The sequence below is a fragment of the Loxodonta africana genome, chromosome 25 (genome assembly GCF_030014295.1).
Source record: "Loxodonta africana isolate mLoxAfr1 chromosome 25, mLoxAfr1.hap2, whole genome shotgun sequence".
Classification (NCBI taxonomy): Eukaryota; Metazoa; Chordata; class Mammalia; order Proboscidea; family Elephantidae; genus Loxodonta; species Loxodonta africana.
In genome coordinates, this window is record NC_087366.1 from 34735885 (window position 1) to 34761812 (window position 25928).

General features: G+C 38.4%; 1 protein-coding gene and 1 pseudogene across 1 annotated transcript in view; one reads left to right on the forward strand and one right to left on the reverse strand.

Annotated features, from left to right (window-relative positions):
• The window catches only part of MAP3K21 (mitogen-activated protein kinase kinase kinase 21), a 70005-nt gene extending 66727 nt beyond the window's left edge, over positions 1-3278 (forward strand). The window contains exon 10 of the mRNA XM_010591015.3: positions 96-3278. Within this exon, the coding sequence (XP_010589317.2) occupies positions 96-523 (428 nt within the window). The 3' untranslated portion in view covers positions 524-3278. The remainder of the gene's footprint in view (positions 1-95) is intronic.
• Positions 600-24546, reverse strand: LOC100674155 (small ribosomal subunit protein uS2-like; annotated as a pseudogene).
• Between the last annotated feature and the right edge of the window lie 1382 nt (positions 24547-25928).

Below are 25928 nucleotides of genomic sequence, written 5' to 3' on the forward strand. Positions count from 1 at the left end.
TAGTTGAATTGTCATCGTAGTTATTTTTCTTGATGGTCATTGTCTTAGAAGTCATTGTCTTTCTAATTGCATACTGTCTTTGCCTTCTCAACCAGCTGGTGCAACTATTTTCTCAGACACTGGAACCTCTGAACTGCCACTTAGGCGGGCTGTGGGGCTGCTGCACCCCCCTTGTGCTCCTCACAATAACTTGTCAAGTGAGGGCTCACCTGCAAGAGGAAGAGCTGTCAACATTGTGCCTCGGCCTCGCCCTTCCTCCCTGAGAAGCCGATTGGATCCGCTGCAGGCCGCCCCGTGGAGAACAGAGTCTCTGCCTGCACAGGCAGACAGTCTGGTGGGTCACCAGGAACCAACCCCTCCCTGCCTCTCTGGTACCAAGGAGAGAAGTGAATTGCACATGCCTTCCTTACTGGACACGGACGTGGAAGGTCAGCCCAGGGACCACACGGTGCCTTTGTGCAGATTGAAGAGCGGAACCAGCAGGCCATATATATATGAGCTGGAGAAAGAATTTCTGTCTTAAGTGCCTTATACTGTTAAAGCGTTTTCCTTTTTTTAAGGTGAACAAATTAAAACAGTGTGTCTACCTTTGAATTGTTTCATGCTGCTGTGTTTTCAAAAGCTGTGGCCACGTCATCAAAGTAGTAATGCAGAATGTCTGGCTTCTCAAAAAATGTCCAGGATTGCTGTTCGCAGTCTATATTGATTTTTCCACCGGATTTATACCGAGTAACTTGAAATGCACAGAGCTGTAAAATAAGACATGTAGAGCAATGTAAAACTATGCTGGGTAGAATTACGTTAAGTACAATTTTGATGCTTTCTTTGTTCTCATTTGTGTCCTTGTCTATCAATATACAAAAGAAATTGTAATGATGGGAACTGTTTGTTTTTTTTTCTTTTTTTCCTCCATTCTTCTTCCTTCTCTCCCTCTTTGCCTCTATTTTTTCTTTCCTTTTCTTGTTTCTTTCCCTTTTTGTTTTTTGTGCAACAAAAAGCTGAGAAAGAGCTGTTATTTTCTTGGTATGAATAATGTGATACGAATAAGGAAAGGGTGTCTATTAAAAAAAAATCTGATGACTGGAATAGATACAGAGTCCTATTTAAACTACCTAAGCTTAAAAAAAAAATTTTTTTTTTAAGCTTAGCAGTAGGCTTATAGTGCATAAATATTTCAAATTCTCACCTAAATTGTGCAATGATACTTCTCTATTTGAGGACGTTTTACTGAATGTAACTTATGAAAGTTTTAGTGAATGTAACTTAGAAGAGTTTCATCTATGAGAGCTCCAAAATGGATTTTCGAAAGATCAGTCATTGACATTTGGCTAAGACCATATGATATACACACCTGAGAGAGGTTAATCTGTAGGTACTTTCTGTGGAAAGGGTTCTTGCTTCATCAGTAACCATATTATGCTTGGTATTCAGAAGCGTAAAGCTTTTTTTTATTTTGCAGTACAATTTTTAAGCATGAGGTTACACATGTCTAGCTCTGTTCACAGATATATTGTAAACATTCAATGCCATTTAATTTTGTTTCTATTAAAAAGCTTGATTTTCTTAATAGCCCTAAATACAGTTATAAACACTGCCAAGTTAAGAAATAGTACTGTTAGAACGTAAGTATTTTGAAGTTATTTCACATTTCACTAATGGTGGAGAAATGTAAGGCACGTGTTGAGATAAGCTGAAGTGATGGAAATGACAAATGTATTACACATTATTTTTTTTTTTAATAGGTTATAAAATGGATCTTTGAATAGAGGACCAGGATTTTAAATCATTTAAAATTATTTATGAATGAATTTTATAAATCATGCATATACGATACAAATAAACTACTGAGTTATTGAGCTGCATCACGTCTATCCAGGAATTTTTAAATTTCCGTGGGTTTCTTTTGTTAAGTCTATTGTGTTTCCCTTCTTTCAGTAGAATGTGAATATTCAATTGACAGACAAGAAATGTTTAATTTGTTCCATACAATAAAAAAAAAAGTTACAGACCATGCTTATATTTCTTTTAAAATTGTGCCTTGGTTAAGGTTTACTGAATAACTAAAATTTCAGCAATTTAAAGTAAATTTTAAAATTACGTGAAATTTAAAATATCTCACCTGTAAGAATATGAAAAGGGATATCATTGGAGCATTTTGAACTGTCTTTGTCACCTAGTAGGTATGCCCACCCTGTGGTGAGCAGAGCATGGAAGTGTTAACAGCAAACGTGTTTTGCCCTAAGGAAAACGATCATGTGTTTCAGCTTCTTGCAGAAAAATCTCAGGTACTTATTAAGGTTTGTAATATCATTGCCAGTTTTATTCTTTGGCTTCATTTCGGGTGGTTATTGAATTATGCAATTGAGATTCGGTGTCCTCAAAATGAAATTATGGTTGACTACTGTTGTATTTGGTCATTTGGGGTATGTAATTTCCAACTAAAAGTAAAGGAAATGCATGTCTAAAGTAGAAATAAACTCATGGAAGAAAAAGTGTAGAAACTATGTCCTCAGTTTTGCTTCTGCCAAAACAAGCCGTCCATGAGTGCATGCATGTGTGCACGCGTGAGCGATATGGGTGTTTGTCTTCTCCTCTGCTCTCTTCTGGCTCCCCTCTAGCATTATTTTAGTCAACTCTATGTCCTGATGAATTTTAAAATGAAAGCATATTAAAAAATAATTACAGTATATGCATTCAATCTCACACGTTACTGCAGCTCATTATCTTTGTGGAGATATATTGTACTATTTGCGATTTTCTGTGTGTATTAGTGTACCTGGCTGAATCTGGTTATTTATTTTCGTAGAGACTTGATAGTTGACTGAAAGATGCATTAAGCTGATTACTGTTTGTCAACAATTAAGGTGCTGCCACTGCAGAGCTTTAAGGCATGGCCCTGATAACACTGTTATTATGAAGCCTATGACTGAGAGAGATGTTTACATATGCCGTTTATTTTTTTAATAAACTTTTTTATAGCCAGTCTATTTGCTCAGCGCTTTGATCTTTTCCTGATAATTGTGACTATGGTTTGTAATACTTTATTTTGTATTTAGTAAGGAAAAATATGTTAATGAAATAAAGATTATTAATGCTTAATAAGCCAGATATTAGCCTGCTCGATTCCTTTAAGCTGAAGATGACTACATGAGTCATGGGATTAGTTACTTTAAAAAGGTATAATGAATTGCTGAATTTAAGATTTTTTTTGGTACATATATGCATTGAAAAGTTACATTTCATTACGCATTACAACTTCAGCTCTTCAGAAGGCACACCTTTTCTGAATGGAATTAGTATATGAGCTAAATCTCAGCTGATGCTACAGAAATATGGTTAATGAGACATATTATTAACATAGGGACCTTCCCAGGATCCTATATGTCAAACCTCATATAATTCTCTTCAATAAAAATGTAAAGGTAAGAAGTAGTACCCCTATTTCATTAGATATGAAACTTCTAAGTTCAGTAATTTTTCCATAGACATAGCTTGTATCAAGTCATCACCATCATCACCTGGTCACACCTGTTGTAATCATAAGCCTAGTATAGAAGAAGAAAACACGTCTTAAGTGTGAGTTTTGTAAGCCTCTAAGACCGAGGCAGTTTTTCACTCATCAAAAAATTTGGAAGTTTAGAAATGTATGAGTACATATTTAAAAGTAAAGCATTAGATCAGCTAACAATGGATACTTCCTAAGTAAATGTGAGATGAAGGGAAAGTAGTAAAACATACATGACTAGTAGATCAGCACAGAAAAACGGAGTATTCTGTTCAGTGGATTTATAAATATAACAAAGTTACCATTTAAGAACTGCAACATAAATGTTAGCTGCCATCAAGTTGGGCCCCAACTTATGGAGACCACAAGCACAATGGAATTGGACTGTTGTGATCCATAGGGTTTGTATTGGCTGACTTTTCATTTAAAAATTGTCAGTGAGCTTAAGCTGTGAATGAATGTAAGGATCAACACAAAGCTGGTTCCTGGAAGGCCGAAGTTAAAGATGTCTGAAATGTCCAACTTTTCCAGTTTGCTGTACCACTTCATCATCTCCAACACCAACTACTCCGCCTGCCCTCAGTACTCTCCCTCCCCTCTTTGGGTTCTGTAATTCACTGCAACTTCTCACAGAACTCAGGAACCATATCCAGGAAATGGCTCATGCCATTGTGGAGGCTGGCAAGTTCTAAATCTGTGGGTCAGGTGTAGACTTCTCCTGACTTATTTGGCTGTAGGGGCCGATGAACCCAAATAGGAAGGCCGGATGACAAGGCTGCTGGCTCACAAGGCTGCGGAAGCTGGTGAATCACGTCAGACAATATGTTGCTGACCTACTGGGCTACGGAAGCTGGGGAGTCCCAGAATTGGCTGGTCAGATGGCAGGCCATTGGCTCAAGTCCAAAGAACCAGAGGTCAAACAGTGACAAATTGGATGCAGGATCCAGATGCAGAGAGAGACCCCTGCCAGAGCACCCATACATACACATTGGATGCAGGCCACACTCCAGGGAAGAGTGTGACTTGAGTAAGGGTGGGACTTGAGTTACACCCCCCTGCAAGGCTGTGACTCAAAATACACCCCACACTAATCCTGCCTCATTAACATATAGAGGTTAGGTTTTACAACACATAAAATGGAAGATAATTAGGATAATTACATCGAATCACAACATGGAGGACAGCCACACAATACTGGGAATCATGGCCTGGCCAAGCCAACACACAACACCAACCATCACAGTTTCCATATACCTTGTTTGCATAGCCTCGATCACTGTGTGGGAGTCACAAAGACTATGGCTAGAAGGGCCATATTAAGTAACTCACTGCACTGCTTGCTGTCTATACTGTGTTCTGAGAAGACCGACACACTAAAGCACAGTGATGATGAAGCATTTATGCATGGAACAAAGTAATAAGTATATTAAAAAAAAAAAAATTCTCGCCGAGTCGATTCCAACTCATAGTGACCCTATAGGTATCAAAGTTTGGCTGTTTCTTATCTGCAAGAAAAATTGGTAGGTTGAATTAAGGAGCTCCCACATGCTGACAAACTCTCATTGAGTGGCTACTCTGATAGGCACTATGAAAGACACTGATTTAGTAGCGAGCAAGAGGGAGACCACCTGTGTCCCTTACCTACAGAGTTCTTATGGCCTAGTAAAGAAGACAATGAAAGGAACTGTAAGCAGGTGTGGCTTTGTAGGGGTGTGACCTGTGCAGTCCCATGGGGCCCCGAGCTCAGAAGTTTCCCACACTTGGTTTACGCTCTGCTGTCACCATCTGAAGATTCGTAACAACTTGAACAGAGGCTTTGCATTTTCATTTGCGCTGGGTCCCTCAGATTATTTAGGTGGTCCTGACAAGTGAAATGAGTTACGGGAGGGGAAGCAGGTGCTGCTTTGGTAGCAGTGGAGGAGCTCATCTAGTCTGGGGAGCCATGAAAGGCCCCTGAGGAAGCTGGGGACTAAGCTGGGTAAGGAGTGCCCTGTGCTTATGGGAAGTCCTTGAGGCAAGAGAGGAAGTGAGACTAGAGAAAGCAAGGGAGGACTCTTGATTGGAGAGTAGGGGGAAAGGAGGTAATTGGACATGGGTCAGATTGTTTTGGGCCCTGTACTCAACAGCAAGGCACGTGGATTTTTATCCTTACACGATAGTATCTATTTATGGTTTTAATCAAGGGACAAAGTGATAGGACACTTAAAGAATATAATTCATTTTCATAAAAACACATTTCTAATATAACTAAGTTGAAGCCTAAATTTGGCACAAGTGTTATTTGAATACCTTTAAAATAAAGATTATCTTAACTGTTTTGTAAAATGTAAAAACCTGCTGTTCAGTCCTAGTTTTTATATTGACCTGTGAGTTTTGGATTGACCTTTGAGGGCTGAGAGCAAAAATTGTAGTGAATTTACATATGGGAACTGTCTTAGTTTTCTAGTACTGTTAAACGGAAATACCATAAATGGGTGGCTTTAAAGAACAGAAATTTATTTTCTCACAGGCCTAGAGGCTGAAAGTCCAAATCAGGGTCTTGGTAGTGCCAATCCCTTCCTTTTCAGTAGCTGTGGGCATTTCCTGGTTCGTTGGCAATCCTCACTTGGTGCCTGTCTTCCTCTGTGTATGCCTCTGTGTCAAATCTGTCCTTTTAATAATTTAGAAGTCATTAGATTTAGAGCCCACCATACTCAGGTATGATCTAATTAACATGACAAAGAAAAGCCTTTTTCAAGACAGGATTACATCCACATGTATAGATATCAGGGTTCCAACACATATTTGGGGAGGGGACACAATTCAATCCATAACACCATCTGAGATTTACATTTGTAAGTTTATTGATGAGAGTATCACCTCATATTAGTACCCACATGGAATTCACTTCTGTGCTGGAAACCTACTCTGATGGAATCTGCAGTTCATCAATACCTCTTCATTGTTTCTCCCTACCGTCACTGGAAGTAATGCAACCTGTGTTAGAATTCCTAAAATTCTGGAAACATTATGGAAATAGATATGCACTCCCTAGGATTATAATGTTTTATTTGAAAGAGGAATGTTTTGCAAAAATGAGGACTCTAACTGCATAAAGAATTCATTTAAATTTATTTTAGTAAAGAACCTATGATAACTTAAAGGGGAAAGACATAATATTTAAAAAGGTTGTTATAAACTATATTGCTGTTGTAGCAGAAAACAGCACAAAAATATTTTGCTATACAGGAAATGTATTAAATTACATAAAGAAAAAATAGGGAAATAATGCACATTTTATAGTGAATTTTATGATGTCATATTCTTAAAAGTGTCAACTTGTCACAGTCACAATGTTAATAATTGAGTAGTCCTGCAATGATTTTCTTAATTGCTTTAGTTTCTAGTTTGCTAGGATAGATTGACCCAAAATTAGTTTACAACCGTATGTTCTCTAATACAATATGGGAAGATGAAGTTGTAAAGCCAGTAGGGAATTTTTCATAGTTCTAATATCTCATACACTCTACTCCTGGTAAGGCAAGGTAAGACAAAATGTAATTTAAAATGTTCAATTCCCCTCAATTTGTTCTTTTAACAATTTCATGTAATGATCACTGGGCATAATCTGCTTTGTTCTTTTTTTAATTGTTAAAAATTTTATGTTCCAAACAGAGTATGTTTCTTTGTAGATGGTTTTTCAGTCACTGGAAAATACTCCTTAATTGTCTCCTCAACTGTACGTCTTCCCCAATGTACTGTAAACTCCTTGAGTCCAAGAAATATGCCTTCCTCAGCTCCTCTAGTCCCCCAAGTGTCTGTCAGTTTGTCATACTGTGGGTGCTTGTGTGTTACTGTGATGCTGGAAGCTATGCTACTGGTATTCAGATACCAGCAGGGTCACCCATGGAGGACAGGTTTCAGCTGAGCTTCCAGACTAAGACTAGGAAGAAGGACCCGGCAGTCTACTTCTGAAAAGCATTAGCCAGTGAAAACCTTATGAATAGCAGTGTAACACTGTCTGATATAGTGCTGGAAGATGAGCCCCCAGGTTGGAAAGCACCCAAAAGATGACTGGGGAAGAGCTGCCTCCTCAGAGTCGACCTTAATAACGTGTATGGAGTAAAGCTTTCAGGACTTTCATTTGCTGATGTGGCACGACTGAAAATGAGAAGAAACAGCTGCAAACATCCATTAATAATCGGAACGTGTAATGTACGAAGTATGAATCTAGGAAAATTGGAAATCGTCAAAAATGAAATGGAACGCATAAACATCGATACTCTAGGCATTAGTGAGTTGACATGGACTGGTGTTGGCCATTTTGAATTGGACAATCATATAGTCTACTATGCTGGGAATGACAACTCGAAGAGGAAAGGTGTTGCATTCATTGTCAAAAAGAACATTTCAAGATCTATCCTAAAGCACAATGTTGTCAGTGATAGGGTAATATCCATATGCCTACAAGGAAGACTAGTTAATACGGCTATTATTCAAATTCACGCACCAACCACTAGGGCCAAAGATGAAGAAATAGAAGATTTTTATCAGCTGCTGCAGTCTGAAATTGATCAAACATGCAATCAAGATGCAATGATAATTACTGGCGATTAGAATGAGAAAGTTGGAAACAAAGAAGAAGGATCCATAGTTGGAAAATATGCTTGGTGATAAAAACAATGCCGGAGATCGAATGATGGAATTTTGCAGGACCAATGACTGTCTCATTGCAAATACCTCCTTTCACCAACATAAACGGCAACTATTTTTTTTTTATATACATGTGGACCTCGCCAGATGGAACACACAGGAATCAAATTGACTACATCTGTAGAAAGAGATGATGGAAAAGCTCAGTATCATCAGTCAGAACAAGGCCAGGGGCCGACTGTGGGAAAGACCATCAATTGCTCATATGCAAGTTCCAGCTGAAACTGAAGAAAATCAGAGCAAATCCACGAGAGCCAAAATATGACCTTGAGTATATCCCACCTGAATTCAGAGGCCATCTCAAGAATAGATTTGATGTATTGAACACTAGTGACCACAGACCAGACGAGTTGTGGAGTGACGTCAAGGACATCATACAAAGAAAGCAAGAAGTCATTGAAAAGACAGGAAACAAAGACAAGACCAAGATGAATGTCAGAAGAGACTCTGAAACTTGCCCAAGAACATCGAGCCACTAAAGAAAAGAAATGATAAATTAAAAGAACTGAGCAGAAGATTTCAAAGGGTGGCTCAAGAAGACAAAGTAAAGTATTATAATGACATGTGCAAAGAGCTGGAGATAGAAAACCAAAAGGGAAGAACACACTCGGCGTTTCTCAAGCTGAAAGAACTGAAGAAAAAATTCAAGCTACAAGTTGCAATCGTGAAGGATTCTATGGGGAAACTATTACACGATGCAGGAAGCATCAAAAGAAGATGGAAGGAATACACAGAGTTATACCAAAAAGAATTAGTCGATATTCAACCATTTCAAGAGGTGGCATATGATCAGGAACCGATGGTACTGAAGGAAGAAGTCCAAGCTGCTCTGAAGGCATTGGCGAAAAACAAGCCTCCAGGAATTGACGGAATATCGAGATGCTTCAACTAACGGATATAGTGCTGGAGGTGCTCACTCATTATGCCAAGAAATATGGAAGACAGCTTCCTGGCCCAATGACTGGAAGAGATTCATATTTATGCCTATTCCCAAGAAAGGTAATCCAGGTGAATGTGGAAATTATAGAACAATATCATTAATACCACACACAAGCAAAATTTTGCTGATGATCATTCAGACACGGCTGCAGCAGTATATCGACAGGGAACTGCCAGGAATTCAGGCTGGTTTCAGAAGAGTATGTGGAACCAGGGATATCATTGCTGATGTCAGATGGGTCCTGGCTGAAGGCAGAGAATACCAGAAGGATGTTTACCTGTGTTTTATTGACTATGCAAAGGCATTTGACTGTGTGGATCGTAACAATTATGGATAACATTGCGAAGAATGGGAATTCCAGAACACTTTAATTGTGCTCATGAGGAACCTCTACATAGATCAAGAGGCAGTTGTTTGGACAGAGCAAGGGGATACCGATTGTTTTAAAGTTAGGAAAGGTGTACGTAAGGGCTGTATCCTTTCACCATACCTATTCAATGTGTATGCTGAGTAAATAATGTGAGAAGCTGGACTATATGAAGAATGGGACATCAGGATTGGAGGAAGACTCATAAACAACCTGCATTATACACATGATACAACCTTGCTTGCTGAAAGTTTACAGGACCTGAAGGACTTACTGATGAAGATCAAAGACCACAGCCTTCAGTATGGATTACACCTCAACATAAAGAAAACAAAAATCTTCACAACTGGACCAATAAGCACCATCAGGATAAACGGAGAAAAAATTGAAGTTGTCAAGGATTTCATTTTACTTGGATCCACTATCAACAGCCATGGAAGCAGCAGTCAAGAAATCAAACGACACATTGCATTGGGTAAATCTGCTGCAAAGGACCTCTTTAAAGTGTTGAAAAACAAAGATGTCCCCCTGAAGACTAAGATGCCCCTAACCCAAGCCGTGGCATTTTCAATAGCATCACGTGCATGTGAAAGCTGGACAACGAATAAGGAAGACTGAAGAAGAATTGATGCCTTTGAATTGTGGTGTTGGTGAAGAATATTGAATATACCATGGACTGCCAAAAGAACAAACAAATCTGTCTTGGAAGAAGTACAACCAGAATGCTCCTTAGAAGCAAGGATGATGAGACTGCATCTTACATACTTTGGACAAGTTGTCAAGAGGGATCAGTCCCTGAAGAAGGGTATCATGCTTGGCAAAGTACAGGATCAGCAGAAAAGAGGAAGACCCTCAACGAGGTGGATTGACACAGTGGCTGCCACAATGACCTCAAACATAACAACGATTGTAAGGATGGTGCAGGACTGGGCGGTGTTTTGTTCTATTGTGTGGCACCTAACAACAACAACAGCTCCTAGTCATGCATTCAAAATCCATGTACTCAAATTTGCCTGGCAGCACAATAGGTGTTTAACAAGGACAACAGTAACAACAACTACTAACATCTTTGAGACTTACTGAGGGCCAGGTTCTCTGCAACGTATTTAAAAAAGAGGAGCTCATTTAACTGACAACAACCTCTGAGACATACTCATTTTCATGCCTTTTTATATCCCGATTTTAAAAATCTTCCCTGATATGCATTCCTCTTCTGTAGCCCTTCACAGTAGTTTTAATGGAGTGGTTTGTAATCATTTCCTCCCCTCACATTGACTCCTGAAACCAATCCTGTTGGACTTCTTTTTCCGTCACTGCCCTGAGATGGACTTTCCAGAGTCTCCAGTGGTATTCTGTGACCAAACTCAGTGGTCATGTGTCTATAGGCATTTCATATAAATGAAATCACACAATATTTACCCTTTTGGATCTGGCTTCTTTCACTTAACATAGTATTTCTAAGATTTATCCACGTTGTTGCATGGATTAGTACTTGAGTTTTTTTTTTTTTCTTTTTTTAAGAGATTGATGTTTATTTTCCACCAACTTTATGTCTGTTTTCTGTTTAAGAAGCTGTGGAAAAACAGTTTAAGATCACACAGTGGTTGGTGCTACCCATTCAGTGGTCTGAGCAGTGGGAGCATTCATGTGCAGGCTGGGCACTTGTCTTCGGCAGGGAACTGTTCAATGGGCAAAGAGGGTATCTGCATACCTTCACGCCAGTCTGCAATCTCAGGTGGAATAGCAGTAAATTCAGGAGCTGAAACACTCCATTCATTCTGAAATTATTCCTTGGTTGAAGCCTTTTCAACAGTGGTCTGCTCTTCCTTTTCAACCTCTTCAGGATTGCCATAGAAGTAGAGATCAGGCATGGCCTCACATTCACAGAACTTCCTGGGCCAGCATCCACCACCAGACCCACTGAGCAAGCTCCCTCTTGTTGCATGGCATAGCAATGTACACGTAGTGCAGAGGAGAATCTGTGTTACACAGGACAGTGGTAGGCAGGTTCACATAAAATGCCTCTGTGAAAGGCTAGTGATCAGCCCTGGCAGCAGTAACCACCAGAAGATCAAGATCCTAGTAGGTCAACAGGCAGGTGTGGCCAAAAAGGCAGGACACCCTCTCCCCTTAGCTTCCAGTCAATGAATACTGTATCTCACTGGGTGAAATATATTGAAAGCAGGATTTGAAGTTTCTCATTATTTTTGTTGGATCGTTTATTTCACCCTTCATTTCTGTTAGTTTTCACTTTATGTATTTTGGGGCTCTGTTGTCAGATGCATATATGTTTATAACTGTTATATCTTCCTGATTATAAAATATCTCTTTTTATCTCTAGTAACAATTCTTTTCCTTCAAATATATTTTGTCAAACATCAATATAGCCACTCCAGCTTTCTTACGGTTGCTGTTTGTATATCTTTTTCCATCCTTCTACTTTCAACTTATTTGTATCTTTGAGTTGTATCTTATTTTTTGTCCTGACAATCTCTGTCTTTTGATTGAATTGTTTAATCTATTCTCGTTTATTGCTATTACTTACACAGTTAGATTTACATCTGCCATTTTACTTTTTGTTTTCTATGTATCTCATGTCTTTTTTGTTCTTCTATTCTTCCTTTACAGCTTTCTTTTACCTTAATGGAATATTTTTTAATGTAACATTTTAATTCCTTAATGATTTTTTTTTTCATTATACATGTTTTTTAGTTATTTTCTTAGTGGTTAGTCTCAGATTTATCATACACATATTATTTACTAGAATTGACTTTCGATTTATACTTAATTTTAGAAGGCATAGAGATGTTACTGTTATACTGCTTTATTCCCTTTTCCCCTTTTTGTGCTGTTATTAGTACATACATTACATCTATATATGTTACAAATTCAGTGCTAATCATTACTTTGTAAAATTGTATGTCTATTAAAAAAGCTACAAAAAGGAAGGAGAGAAAGTAGGTACTTTCAGAATGTGTTATATTAATCTTCTTATTTACCATTCCATTTTATTTATTTCTTCCTGTGGATTTGAGTTACCATCTGAATTGTTTACTAACTACAGTATAGCTTTGCTGTCATCTACCTGTGCTGTCACTGACAAATGCATTGTATTTCTGTATGTTGCAGGTTCTACAATACAATAATATTTTGTTGTTGTTAGTTGTCATTGAGTCTGCTCCAAATCATGGCAACACTATGTAAAACAAAATGAAACGTTGCCTCGTCCTGTGTCATCTTCTTGATTTCTTGTATGTTTGAATCCCTTGTTCCAGCTATTGTGTCACTCCACCTCATTGAGGGCTTCCCTTGTTTCTGTTGATCCTCTAACAAATATGATGTCCTTTTCTAGTGACTTATCTTTCACGTTGAGGTGTACAAAGTAAGCAAGACAAAATCTCACCATCCTTGCTTCTAAGGAGCATTCTGGTTGTATTCCTACTAAGACTGAATTGTTTGTTCTTCTGGCAGTCTACGGTATATTCAATATTCTTTGCCAACACCACAATTTGAATGCATCAGTTCTTTTCCTGTCTTTCTTTTTCATTGTCCAGCTTTTGCATGCATATGAAAAAAAGGCAACTGAAAAAATCATGGCTTGGTCATGTTCACCTTAGTCATCAAAGTGACATCTTTGATTTTTAAAACTTTAAAGAGGAATGTTCTTTTATTACCAGTACCAGTTACCTTCTATTTGATTCCAACTCATGGCGACTCCACAAGTGTCAGAATAATACTGTGATCCATAGAGTTTTCAATGGCTGATATTTCAGAGGTAGATTGCCAAGCCTTTCTTCTTAGGCACTCTGGGTGGACTCTAACCTTCAACCTTTCAGTTAGCATTGAGTGCGTTAACCGTTTGCACCATCCGAGGACTCATATTGTTTTAAATCAGTTAAGAGAAGAAACAAGCACTTATTCTGTTGTTTATAAGTATATGATTATATAAATAAGTGTATTTTATAAGTACATGACAGCCAGTGCTGTCCCTCTGTGTACATGTGTGTGTATTAGAATTACTGTCTTTGGTCACTGCTTTCTGCCTGAAGAACTTTCTTTAGTGTTTATTGTAAGGTGTGTCTGCAAGCAATAAATTATCTTTTTTTTTTAACTCTTCAAATGTCTTTGTTTTTTATTTCCAAAAACGAAACCAAACCCTTTGCTGTTGAGTCAATTCTGACTCATAGTGACCCTGCAGGACAGAGTAGAACTGTGTCATAAGGTTTCCAAGGAGCGGCTGGTGCATTCAAACTGCAGACCTTTTGGTTAGCAGCTGAGCTCTTAACCGCTGTGCCACCAGGGCTCCGAGACTATTTTAGCAAAGTTTATTTCCACCATGGAATCTCTGGGTGCTGCAATCAGTTAATGAACTCGACTACTAACCTAACAATAGGCTGTTTGAGTCAACCCAGAGATGCCTTGGAAGAAAAGCCTGGTGATCTATTTCCAAAAAATTAGTCACTGTAAATGCATGAGCCCAGTCCTACACTAACATATGGGTCGCCATGAGTTGGAATCGACTCGATGGCAACTGGTTATTTCCTCCACAGTGTGAAGCCTTTGGTGTCACCCCTTTGAAGGCACAACCTTGGGTGTGCACAGCCACCTGAATGGCATGTTTTAGTAGGGTTCTCTTTGACTGACCTTTCTGTTAAACTTTTTGCTAATTTGTTATCACACCCAGCTATTAGACTCCACTAATTGCTGATTTCTCTATTGTTTTTTATTATGTCCGGGGGCATAAATTGCTTTGCAGTTTATTTCAACTACTTTCAGGCTTGAGTAGTTTAGGGGCCAGTCTTTGAGGTTTGTTATAATCCGAGGAGTGCTCTTTTTAGCTGTCCCTTTTCCTGGATCTCTCTGGTAAACCAGTTGGCCTATGGGTTATCATGTTTCTCTTCATTAAGAGGAGCCATGGTTTTCAAGAGTGCTCTTAGATTTCAACTCCCCACATTCTGTTTCAAATAAAATCACTTCTTTCGTGGAGAATTTTGGAGCCTTCTGATCTTATGGAACACCTCTTCCCCTCAGCAAAATATCTGAGCCACTATTCCAGGCACGGAGTTGGGTGCCAACCTCAGGTCTTCTTGGCTTGCCTCTCCCAGAGTGAAGTCTCCACCCTATGAATGATGGGGTGAGGGCAATCAGGCACCTGGTGTTCTCACTGGGATACAGGCTCTACCCTATGAGTGGGGTCTGAGTGGAGGAAAAGAGACCCCTGAGCTCTAAACCACACTTACCAGGAATTTAGCCTCTTAAAATTGGAGTTGAAGAAGATAAGAAATGCTGGTGGCCTGTCCCACCCAGTTAGATACCATATCTGAATGGGTACTGAGGGCAGAAGGAGTCCTGTTCCTTTGGTTACGCTTAACCAGGAGTATATCCTCCATTAAGCTGAGCTAGGGGTGGAGGGCGTATCATGGCTCAAATGCCATAGACTATTACAGTTCTTACCAAGATTTAGTAGTTTGCTTTTTTTTTTTTTTTTTTTTTGAATAAGCATTTCTTCATTTGTTCTATTCCCTTAGGACAATTTCCAGAGACTTCAAAAAATTTAAAAGTTTTTCCCAGTTATGCTGGTTTTTCTGGGGAATGGGTCCATGGAGCACCTCACACTGACATCCTGTAAGTGGAACTTCCTGGTAGTATTTGAAAAAGCCGCTCGCTGACTTCTCTGAAATTTTGAAACTTATGCTCCTCTTGGCTCATGTAACACCACACATTTAATTCCCCCCCTACCCCCCGCCCCACAATGGCTTTAGGTACATTTCAAAGCATTTCAGTTTTCTGTCTCCAGGCTTCCTGTGTGTGTATACCCAACTGCTTGCTTGTTATTTCCTCTTGGATGTCTAAGAGGAATCTCTGCCTGCACATGACCCAGATGAAATTCTTGACTTACCTCCTATATTTGCTCATTTCCTCAGCCTTCTTCTCAGTAAATAGCACCAGCATACGGAAGTTAGAGGCCATCTAAGCAGCATCGTGAATTTATTTGCATAACTTACAGTTGTCAAATAACTATTTGTAGAATGATTGAATGAATTATTCTCATTTTACAGAAGAGTAAGCTGAAGCTTGAGGAAATTCAATAAGTTGCTGGATTTGAATCCAGTCTGACTCCAGTCCATGATTTTAAAGCACCGAAAAGAAAAAAATTGTTAAATGTTAAATAGTGGTTTTCAGTAAGTATTTGTTGTTAAAATGTTTATTCAAGGGTGGTTGAAAGAAAATTGTATAAACTCTTGTTGAAATGAGAGTTTGGGCCATTATTAAGGAGAACTTTTGATGTTAGTCTAAGGAGTTTGCACTGTATTTTCATTAAAAGGAGCAATTGTAGGTTTTTAATTTTAAGTGGAATTCCAAATATTTAATATGACAGGGGTGTGTAAAATAGATCAGAGAGGAGAGAACCAGAAGAGTTTATCAGATTTTATAGCAAGAATCAAGAGGAAGGGGAGTATGGAGAAGAAGTTTATAATTTCTGAATTGGAGACAACTGGTTGTGGATGGCAAAGAAGAGCAAGAGGTTGTTTAGAGCAGAACAGTTAGCCAACTGAGAGGTTGTGGGCCATGAACATAACTGAAAAAAATACAGGGATAATGTGGTCACAGGTAAAATGAGGACCTGGCCTTGGGCAGGCAAAGTTTGCAGTACTTATGACAGAAAGTTATGAAGACATCCAGCTGGCAAGTGGGACTGGAGATTGAGACAAAAGTCAGAATTGGAGACAGACATTCTGGAATCATCTGAATTTTAGTGATAGATGAAGATACTGAATGACTTAGGGAAGGAACTTAGAGAGAAGCAAGCTCAAGAAAGCTCCCTGGGAAAGAGGAGAAAGAGCCAGAGGGTGATGCAAAGAGAAAGGAATAAAAAAGACTCCAGAGAGTATAAAGTGGTGGAAAATCATATCAAAACTTCTCAAATACTTTTGCTAATCCATAATACTACTTTTTGGGCCTAATATTATCTGAGAATTACTCCCATTCCCTGAAACCATCGAAACTTATATTTCTCCTAAATGTAAGTGAGAGAAGTAGATGGTCACTGATTTCATTTAAAAAAAAAAAAAAAAGTCCTGTTGAGTTCTGTCTACCTGCACAATTCCAAGGGGATGAGGTCAAAGAAATATGATACCCTGGTTTAGAACCCACTACCATCCATTACCTTTCCTTCTGTTTGTTTTTTTGTAAAGTGTAAAGAGAGGGAATACCAGCACAAACCATATGAAAGAGTTCCCCATTCCTAAAACTATAGGGTCAGGAACCCATATTTTATTTTACCATTATCTGATCTCAGACATACTGATTAATTTTCCATGCCCCAATGGCTGCTTTTCTTCTTGCCACTCCCTATAAATGGCTGTTGGTCTCTGTCAGTTATGTTATTTCCTCCTGGCATTAGTCTAGCCTAGGGATATTTGTTTATTAGTTGGAAACACCCCTAGATCACATCTGTAGAGCCAGCCAAAAATGAACTACTGACAAGGACCCAGGAGTTACAATTTTACCACTCGGAATGTCAAAAAACCAGGATGGCTTCTAATGTAGCCTCTCCAAAACATTTGAACGTACTTATACACGTGTAAAAATGATCTGAATGAAAGAATTTGGTAATAAGTGTTCCTCCAGTCTATTGCTCAAACTCAGCATGCTGATTTCAAAAATTAAAGAATCCTATTTATTTAAATTTGGCTTAGATTAGGATTTATGCTTTCTGCACACTAGATGGCACTATACACGTACTATTTCACAGAAAAGGAGCCACCACAGTTTAATTACTTGAGAAATTGCATCCAAATTTACATCCTTAGAAGAAAAAGGAAAATAATGTAGGCGATTTGAGAGGGTACTGGAAAAGTGATGATTTTTCAAAGATTATTACAAAGATTGTTATTAAGAAGATCTTTGGAAAGTAATCTCATATATATCTGTTCCAAATATTGAGGCAAGCAAGGTATATTGAGCAATATAAAATTCACAATATCCAGCATTCAATTAAAAAAAAATAGTAGTTTTCTCAGAAACAGGAAGATACAACCTGCCACCAGGAAGAAAAAAAATCAATAGAAACAGATCCAGAAATTATAGAGATAATGAAATTATCAGATAAGTTGTTAAAAAGCTGCTATACACGTGTTCAGCGTGTGCAATGATTTGAAAGACAACATGAACACTAGGCGAAGAGAAATGGGAGATATTAAAAAAAGTATAAAATAGGATATCTAGGGATGGAAAATATAATATCTAAAATGAAAAATATATTGGATATGATTAACAGTCAGACACTAGAGAAGAAAATATCCACGAACTTGGAGTTATAGCAATAGAAACTATCGAAGAGAGAAAAATAATACTACAAATGGAGCCTCAATGGTCTGTGAGACCATATAAAGTAGTCTAACAGATGTGTATAAAAGAAGTCCCAAAAGAAGGAGAGATGGGACGACAGCAAAAGACATTTGAGAAAATAATGGCTGACATAGATTTAACCAGACAAACAAAAGCAGAGAAGTCTTATCACCAGCAGACTCATGCTACAAGAAACATTAAAGGAAGTTCTTCAGGCAGAAGGAACTCAATGGCAACGTGGGTCCTCAGAAAGGTATGAAGAGCACCAAAAATGGTGAGCAACCCAAATATTAAATAGAAATTTTCTCATTTAAAAATTTTCTTTAAAAGATAATTTGTTGTTCAAAGTAAAAATAATAACAAAGGTTGTGGGCTTATGACACATGTAGAAATAAAATGTATAGCAGTGACAACACAAAGAATTACGAGGTGAAATGGAAGTGTACAGCTGTGAGGTGTTTAGATTATATGCTAAAGGGTATACCCATTGCTGTTGAGTCGATTCCAACTCACAGCGACCCTGTAGGATAGAGTAGAACTGCCGCATAGAGTTTCCAAGGAGCGCCTGATGTATTCGAACTGCTGATCTTTTGGTTAGCAGCTATAGCACTTAACCACTATGTCACCAGGTTTTCCACGAAAGGGTATAAAAAAAAAAAACAACCCAGTGCCGTTGAGTCGATTCCGACTCATAGCGACCCAGTAGGAGAGAGTAGAACTGCCCCATAGAGTTTCCAAGAAGTGCCTGGTGGATTCGAACTGCCAATCCTTTGGTTAGGAGCCGTAGTACTTAACCACTTTGCCACCAGGGTTTCCAATGAAAGGGCATAGTATTATTTAATTACAGACTGTGATAAGTTAAAGACGTACATGAGAAACACTACAGTTACTACTAAAAATGTAAAACAAAGAGGTATAATTAATAAGATAGAACACTAAAAATTACTCCATTAATTTAAAAGAAGGCAGGAAAAAAGTAAAACATTAAAAGTAACAAAACCTAAGCATACCAATACTTAAAATAATTGATAATAGTCGGAACACCTATACTGAAGACAGAGATTGTCCATCTGGATGAAAATGCAAGCTCTAACTATATTCTGTTTACATAACGCTACTTTAAATTTTATCTACTTGTAAGAAGCCTACCTGAAAAAAGATACATCATACAAACGTGAGAATGTAAAGTGGCTACATTAGTACAAGACAAAGTGGACTTTAAAACAAAGAATATTACCAGGGAAGAAGACAGACTTTTCATAATGACAAAGGGAACAATTAATGAAAAAGATATAACTCTCTGAAATATGTATGTACCTTATAATAGAGCTTCCAAATGCATGAAGCAAAAACTGATAGAATCAAGAGAAAAATAGACACATCCATGGCTATAATTAGAGATTTTAATACCCTCTCTCAATACTTAATAGAACAAGCAGGCAAAACATCACTTAAAATATAGAAGGCTCACCATTAGATTTGACCTAACAAACATTTATATAACACTCCACACAACTCAGAGATTACACATTCTTTGTAGTTAGTTGCACATGGAACATTCACCAAGATAGATAATATTTTCTGCCCTAAAATGAGTATTAAAATATTTAAAAGGATTGAAATCGTACAAAGGTTGATTTCTGACCAAAACAGAATTTAAAATGAAATCAATAGCAGAAAGATATCTAGAATATCCTCAAATATTTGGAAATTATTTAACATACCTCAAAATAACCCGTAAGTAAATAATATTTATTACCATAAATCACAAAGGAAAATAATAAAATCCAACTATTTTATTTTATATGAAACTGAATTAAAATGAAAACATAAAAATTTAAGGGATGCAACTATAGAGAGAAATTTGTAGCTTTAAATCTGTATATTAGAAAAGGAGAAAGATCTGAAATCAATGACCTCAGCTTCTGCCATAAGAAGCCAGAAAAAGAAAAGCAATTTCTATCTAAAGAAGGAAAGAAATAATAAAAGAGTAAAAGTGGAAATCAACGAAATTAGGAAAGGACAGAATAAGGAAAAAATCAATTAAACCAAAAGATAGTTCTTTGAAATAGAATTGGTAAGCTTCTTTTAAAAGGAGATAAGAAAATTACCAAATACATAAACATAGGTCATTGCTATAGATCCAACAGATGTTAAAAAAATACAGAAATAGTGTAGATGACTTTTTACAAATATATTTGACAGGCTAGATGAAATGGACAAATTTTTGAAAGTCACATTACCAAAATTGACTCAAGAAGAAATAGAAAACCTGAATGGGCTTATATCAAGTAAACAAATTGAATTCATAACCTCCAGATTCAGATAGCTTTACTGGTGAATTTCATCAAACATTTAAGGAGGAAATAATATCAATCCTACACAAATTGCTTCAAAAAACAGAGGAGAAGGGAACACTACCCATTCTTTCTTACCAAAAACTAGACAAAGCTTCATAAAAAAAGGAAATTACACACCAGTATCCCTTACTAACATAAACACAAAAATCCTTAACAAAATATTAGCAGATCAAATCTAGCAAAATATCAGAGGGATGATATACCATGATCAAGTGGGGGTTTATTCTAAGATTGCAATGTTTGTTTAACATTTAAAAATCAATGATGGTGATGCAGCATATTGACAGAACAAAAGAGAAACAAAACTAAACAAAGCATACGATCACCTCAAAAGATGCAGAAAAGCATTTGGCAAAGTTGATCCCTTGTCAATAATAAAAACTCTAAGCAAATTAGGAAAACAAGAGGACTGCCTCAATCTGGTAATGGGCATCTATGAAAAATCTATAGCTAGTATCGTAGTTGAAGGTGAAAGAGCGATGCTTTCTGTCAAAGATCAATAATGACACAAAGATGTCCACTCTCACCACTTCTATTCCGCATTGTCCACAAGGTCCTAGCTTGTCAATATAACAAGGAAAGGTAATATAAGACATACATATTGAAATGCAAGACTTAAAACTGTCTTTATTAGCAATTGTACAATGCTGAGAGAAAAAAGCCAGACAGAGAAGAGCACAAACTGTAAGTGGCCATTTATTTTAAATTATAGAAAAGGCAAGCAGCTCATTTGGGCTCCTGTTGATGCAAGTAGTGTGGGATTTGACTGAAAAGTAGTTGGAAATATTGAATATCTTTATTTTGGTGATGACTACATGGGTGCATATGCTTACCAAAATTCATTGGACTTTACATTTAAAATGGGTGCTTTTTATTAAATAATATAATTTATATTTTATTAAATATAAATTATACCTGCGTGAAAACCCTCCAGTGAAATACCAGGAACATACCTGGAGTTGAATGAGTCAGGTTTGTTAGAGTCAGGTTTATTACTGAATGCAGCAAGGGAGATGCACACCATGGGGAACTGCAGGGAGTCTCTGCAAGAGGGTGTTAGAAAGGGCTTACAGAATTTGGGCTTGTGTGAGGTGATTCTGGGGAGGGGTGTAGTTACAGGAGGCATTCTACCAATGGTGGTAGAATTCTCACCTTCCGTGAAGGATGCCCAGTTTGATTTCCTGCCAATGTATCTTATGCAAAGCCACCACCAAAATATATTTATTTCTTCAATCATTTGAGGGAAAATACTGTTTTCTGGTATGGGATTTATATTCCAATTACAGAAGGAATATTTGACAGTTAATGCTGCCAGTAAATTTCCTGCTGAATAAATTCATACATAAGAAACTACGGATCCCTGGGATGTTATTCTTTTGGAATTTCACATTATTTTCTGAGTGGTTTAATTTTGGCTAATTGTAAGAATTCACACTCTTTAAATGAAATATTTAAAATCTGCCTGTTGTCATTTATGGAATGAAGTTTTTTCCACTTTTTTTTTTATGAGGAAATCAGGTCTTGGACATGATGTTCTCTTCCCTGGGGAAAAACACCCCTTGGTAATTGGAAACACATTTCATCTTATTTCCTGCTGCTCAAAAAAAAAAAAAAAATTAAATGCTAATTCAAAAGTTTGTGCTGATTCTGTTTCAAATCTGGTATGAAAAGAATTTTTATGTCTAATCTGTAGATTCAGAGTGGTTAATAAATAAGATGTGAACATTAGTTTTATTAATATTCCCTTTAAGTGTTTGGAATCAAAAGGTGAATTTCTTTCGGTGGTGGAAATTTGATAACACACAATGTAATGGCAAACATAAGCTCTATGTGTAAATTACTTTCAATATATCATGCATTTGTTGGATAAGGTTCAGTATTTATGTTGAAACCATGTGAATATCCTCATTTATAGTACATTCACCCCTTGGAATACAAATAAAGACATCTCTCTTTTAACTGTAACCAGCTTATTGAACGAGTTGAGTTCAGGAGAGTACAAGGAGAAAGCACCTTTGTTCTTTCTTACGATTTACCATTTCAACCTGCTCTATCAACTTGTTTTCCTGCCCTGGAATGAAATCTCATGCAGCTCTTAGGCTTGTGCAGTTACTTCCAGGTGTTAAAAAGTTCAATCTAACCTTCTGAAATTTCTCATCCAGTTTAACTGCCGCCCCTCCCCAGCTCAACACGGCCTAAGGCTGGGAAATCTTCAATGAGGAATGGAGACGTTGGTGGCTTCCTCCCCATCTTCACCCTTGCACATTGCTCCCACCCCCGTTCTTGCTGCTGGCCCTGGATGCCAGAGGATTGGGGAGCATGGAGAAAAGGGGAAGGAGTGATTACTTAACCAGTGCATTTATAATTAGGGTTGGCTGGTACAGCAGATGTTTGGAGCTGACCTTCTCATTGTAGGAGGTTTTCGTAGCTTCCTCTGAGGTCATCCTTCCGGGGACCACCAGTGGCAGATACCCAGCACTAGTGTGGTCTTCTCCGACTGGCTGTCTGCATCCAGGCCCTGCTTCCAGCAACCAGACCCCAGAATCACCAACAAACAGTCCATCAAGGCAGAGTACCTTTCAAGATGGCTCACTGTGCAAATTCATATCTGGCCCATGGGAAACATGAACTTTTGCCTTTTTGCACTCCAGTAGTGTGTTCTTTCCCAACATAGCCCATGTCTTTGCTCTGCGGCCGGGCAGTCTGTTCCAGTCAGGCTCTCTTTTTTAGACTTTTAGGTATAAGACAAGTAGTAGTCCCCCCAGTTCCCAAATTCCAAAAGACATATGACAAGCTCTCTGAGCGATTTGAAGTCCTCACCATTTAAAGTTTGGAAGCACCCCCATCCCCACCCTCAACAGAAGAGAGGTAACAAAGATAAACAGAACACTACCAACCCTTCAAGAAATCCTCACTCTCTAAACTCGCCATCTCAACTATCTTCAGGCCACCCCTTATAAACCTTTTTTATGTAGTGGGGTCACCAACTTCAGGGTGTTTTGTGGGGTCATTTCTTAGTAATTTTTGGACAGGTAGTCTGGCCCTTAAAACCTTTGATTCTCAGCCTCCAGATCCCAGCCAAACCTGAGACAATGGGAAAAGTTCCATTTAATATTCACTAAAGATAAATTTAAAAAAAAATTTATTTTTTTAAATGTATCTTCCACCCACTGGTCTGTCACTTTGTCATACTTTTAAGGCTTCAGTGTTATTATGATGCTGTGAGCTATGCCGCTGATATTTCATATGCCAGCAGGGTCACTGTAAGCTGTCCAAACCATTTGGAGTTGTGAAAGCAGTAGTTACATTTGGATCAGTTTGTCAGAATGACAATAATATTAAGTATATTAATGTACACTCCAATCAACGCCCATGTACCTGCCCTCTCTTCCTCACTCACTGCCAGCACACATGCACACACACGCACAAGTATACAGACACACGCACAGACACACTAGAATTTGATATTGGTGGTCACAAATCTGCACTGGAGAACAGGGCTCTTGATTGCCCTCCTAGTTCCTTCCTGATCTTGTATGTGACTGCAGACATAAGCACCACTCTTAAAACTGGACAAGCTTGCCTCCTGTTCTGGTTCTGTGCCTCAGACCTCACTACCCCAAAGCATTGGCATGCCTTCCTCAAAGAAAGCTCCTACTGCCCCCAGTGACTGGGACTTGCCAGGGTGTCCAAGCAGGGCATTGGTCCTGAGTGGGTTTTGGTTGCTGGAAGTGCCTTCCTTGAAATTTCCTGAGTCACCCCCAGTGCCTGGGAGTATTCTGTGTCCTTGCCCTTGTTTTTCCATTTGGGGTACTTTCTTCCCCCTCCAGCATATTATCGCTATTGGCTAACACACTATTTCTTTTGTAGGATTGTGTAGGATTGGACTGCCAGAATAGTAGCTGATTGGATACATAAGGAGCTCAGAGCTTTGGGCTTCCAGCACTCTTCCTCTGACCTTTGGCTTTGAACTACATGTTGGGTCCATCTGTTGGCTCTTGCCAATCTGTTATGTCCCTACTGCAGGGCTCTTCTGCTCTACATCACCAAAGGCAGCAGGCTGTCAGGAGGTGTTCTTTACCCCATGAACATCCACTGCTAGACTCAGAGCATTCACCCCATGTCCTCTGCAAGCTCCGCACCATGTTAGGCAGTCTTGGAAATGGCCACATCTATCTGTTCTGAGGGCTTTCAATACCATTGCTCCATAAGCCAGTTCTTCCAAGTCGTGCCCTCTCTTGTCTCTGACTGATGTCATGACATAGTTCTCTCCCAGGTCAGTCTTCAGCCATGCCAGATGAGAGGTGGACATTTCTTGGGCAAATGGCATTGCCTTCTCACTCAGCCCACAGGCCCTTGCCTATCCTACTCCTGGTGTTGGTGTGTGGGAAGCAGAGCTTGGTCAGCACTGAAAGAGAAACACTTTAAGAATGCTCCTTGTCAGGCGGCCTAACAAACTCAAGAGAAGGTAAGGTTGGAAGCTGCATTGTTCCTCATATACACTATACAATTCCAAATGGTACATTTGGACCAGAATCATTTTAGAACACATTTCCCTGCATACTCTGGGTGAAACCTGAATTTGTGATCATCATCATGGAGCATAATAACTATCTCATGAGAGTCATCGGAAGCCAGTGTTCGCAAGTGGTGCAGTGGATGGGGCAGTGTCATGGGTAATGATGGACCCAGCACGAGATACATGGTACTGGGGAAACTCAGAGACACGAAGGTCTATATCTTGTCAACATAACCAGATTTCAAAGAGCCACTGCAGGGTAAGTAATAGTAGCATTGCTACTTTTTTCTTGTGATTAAAGATATAAAATTAACCAGGAACAGCACTTTTGGCATTTGAAGAGATGGTTACCAGACCTATGCAAGAAGAAATGGTGACTAGACACTCTGAAGAATCTCATGTACGCTAGTTAGACAAAAGAACAAATACGTTATCTATCCACCATCCTAAATCTTCATTAATAAATCACTGTCTCATGTGAGCTCATGAATTTTGTAATACATTTCTTAAATCATCTATTCCCATAAACAGGAGTCCCACAAAAAATATGTATTTTCCCAGGGCCCCAGATATTTTGGGGTGGCCCTGTGTGTGACTTTGGGCAATTCATTTCATTTAAGGCCCCTGGCAGTGATCACAGCTGACTCTGAAGGACCCTGTCATAATGGCAGATATCAATAGGAGAAGTGATTTGCCCCTCAAGCTTGATACATTCCAACCAATATTTTGTTACATGGCAAAATTAATACTGACCACCACCCCCCGCCCCACACATACACACAAACATATTCAGAGTTTGAAAGAAAAAACTGAGGTCACTGAAAATATCTTTCAATTCTTGTTTTTTAATAGGTTTTCTTTTGTAAACAAAGTTAGAGAGGGCTTAGACAGTTGAGGGAATCACAAGTCTAGAACTTTATATAAACTAGTTAAAACACACAGGAGGGAAAGAAAAACCTCATAAAAGGTAAATGGTCCAAGTGTGAAAAGAATAAAAACTATTTCAAGGCAGTTGAACAGACAAAAAGAAAATGTGATTCTCTGTGTGATTGTGTGGAAGGAGGCTTGAGAACAATCATCGAAAGACTATGCAGGGAGTCTATAGGAGTTTAATTAATTGTCTTCATAAACTTTCAGTGAGAGTGGTTTCTCCCCAGAAGTTTGCCAATGGTCTAAAAAGTCCTTTTACTGGA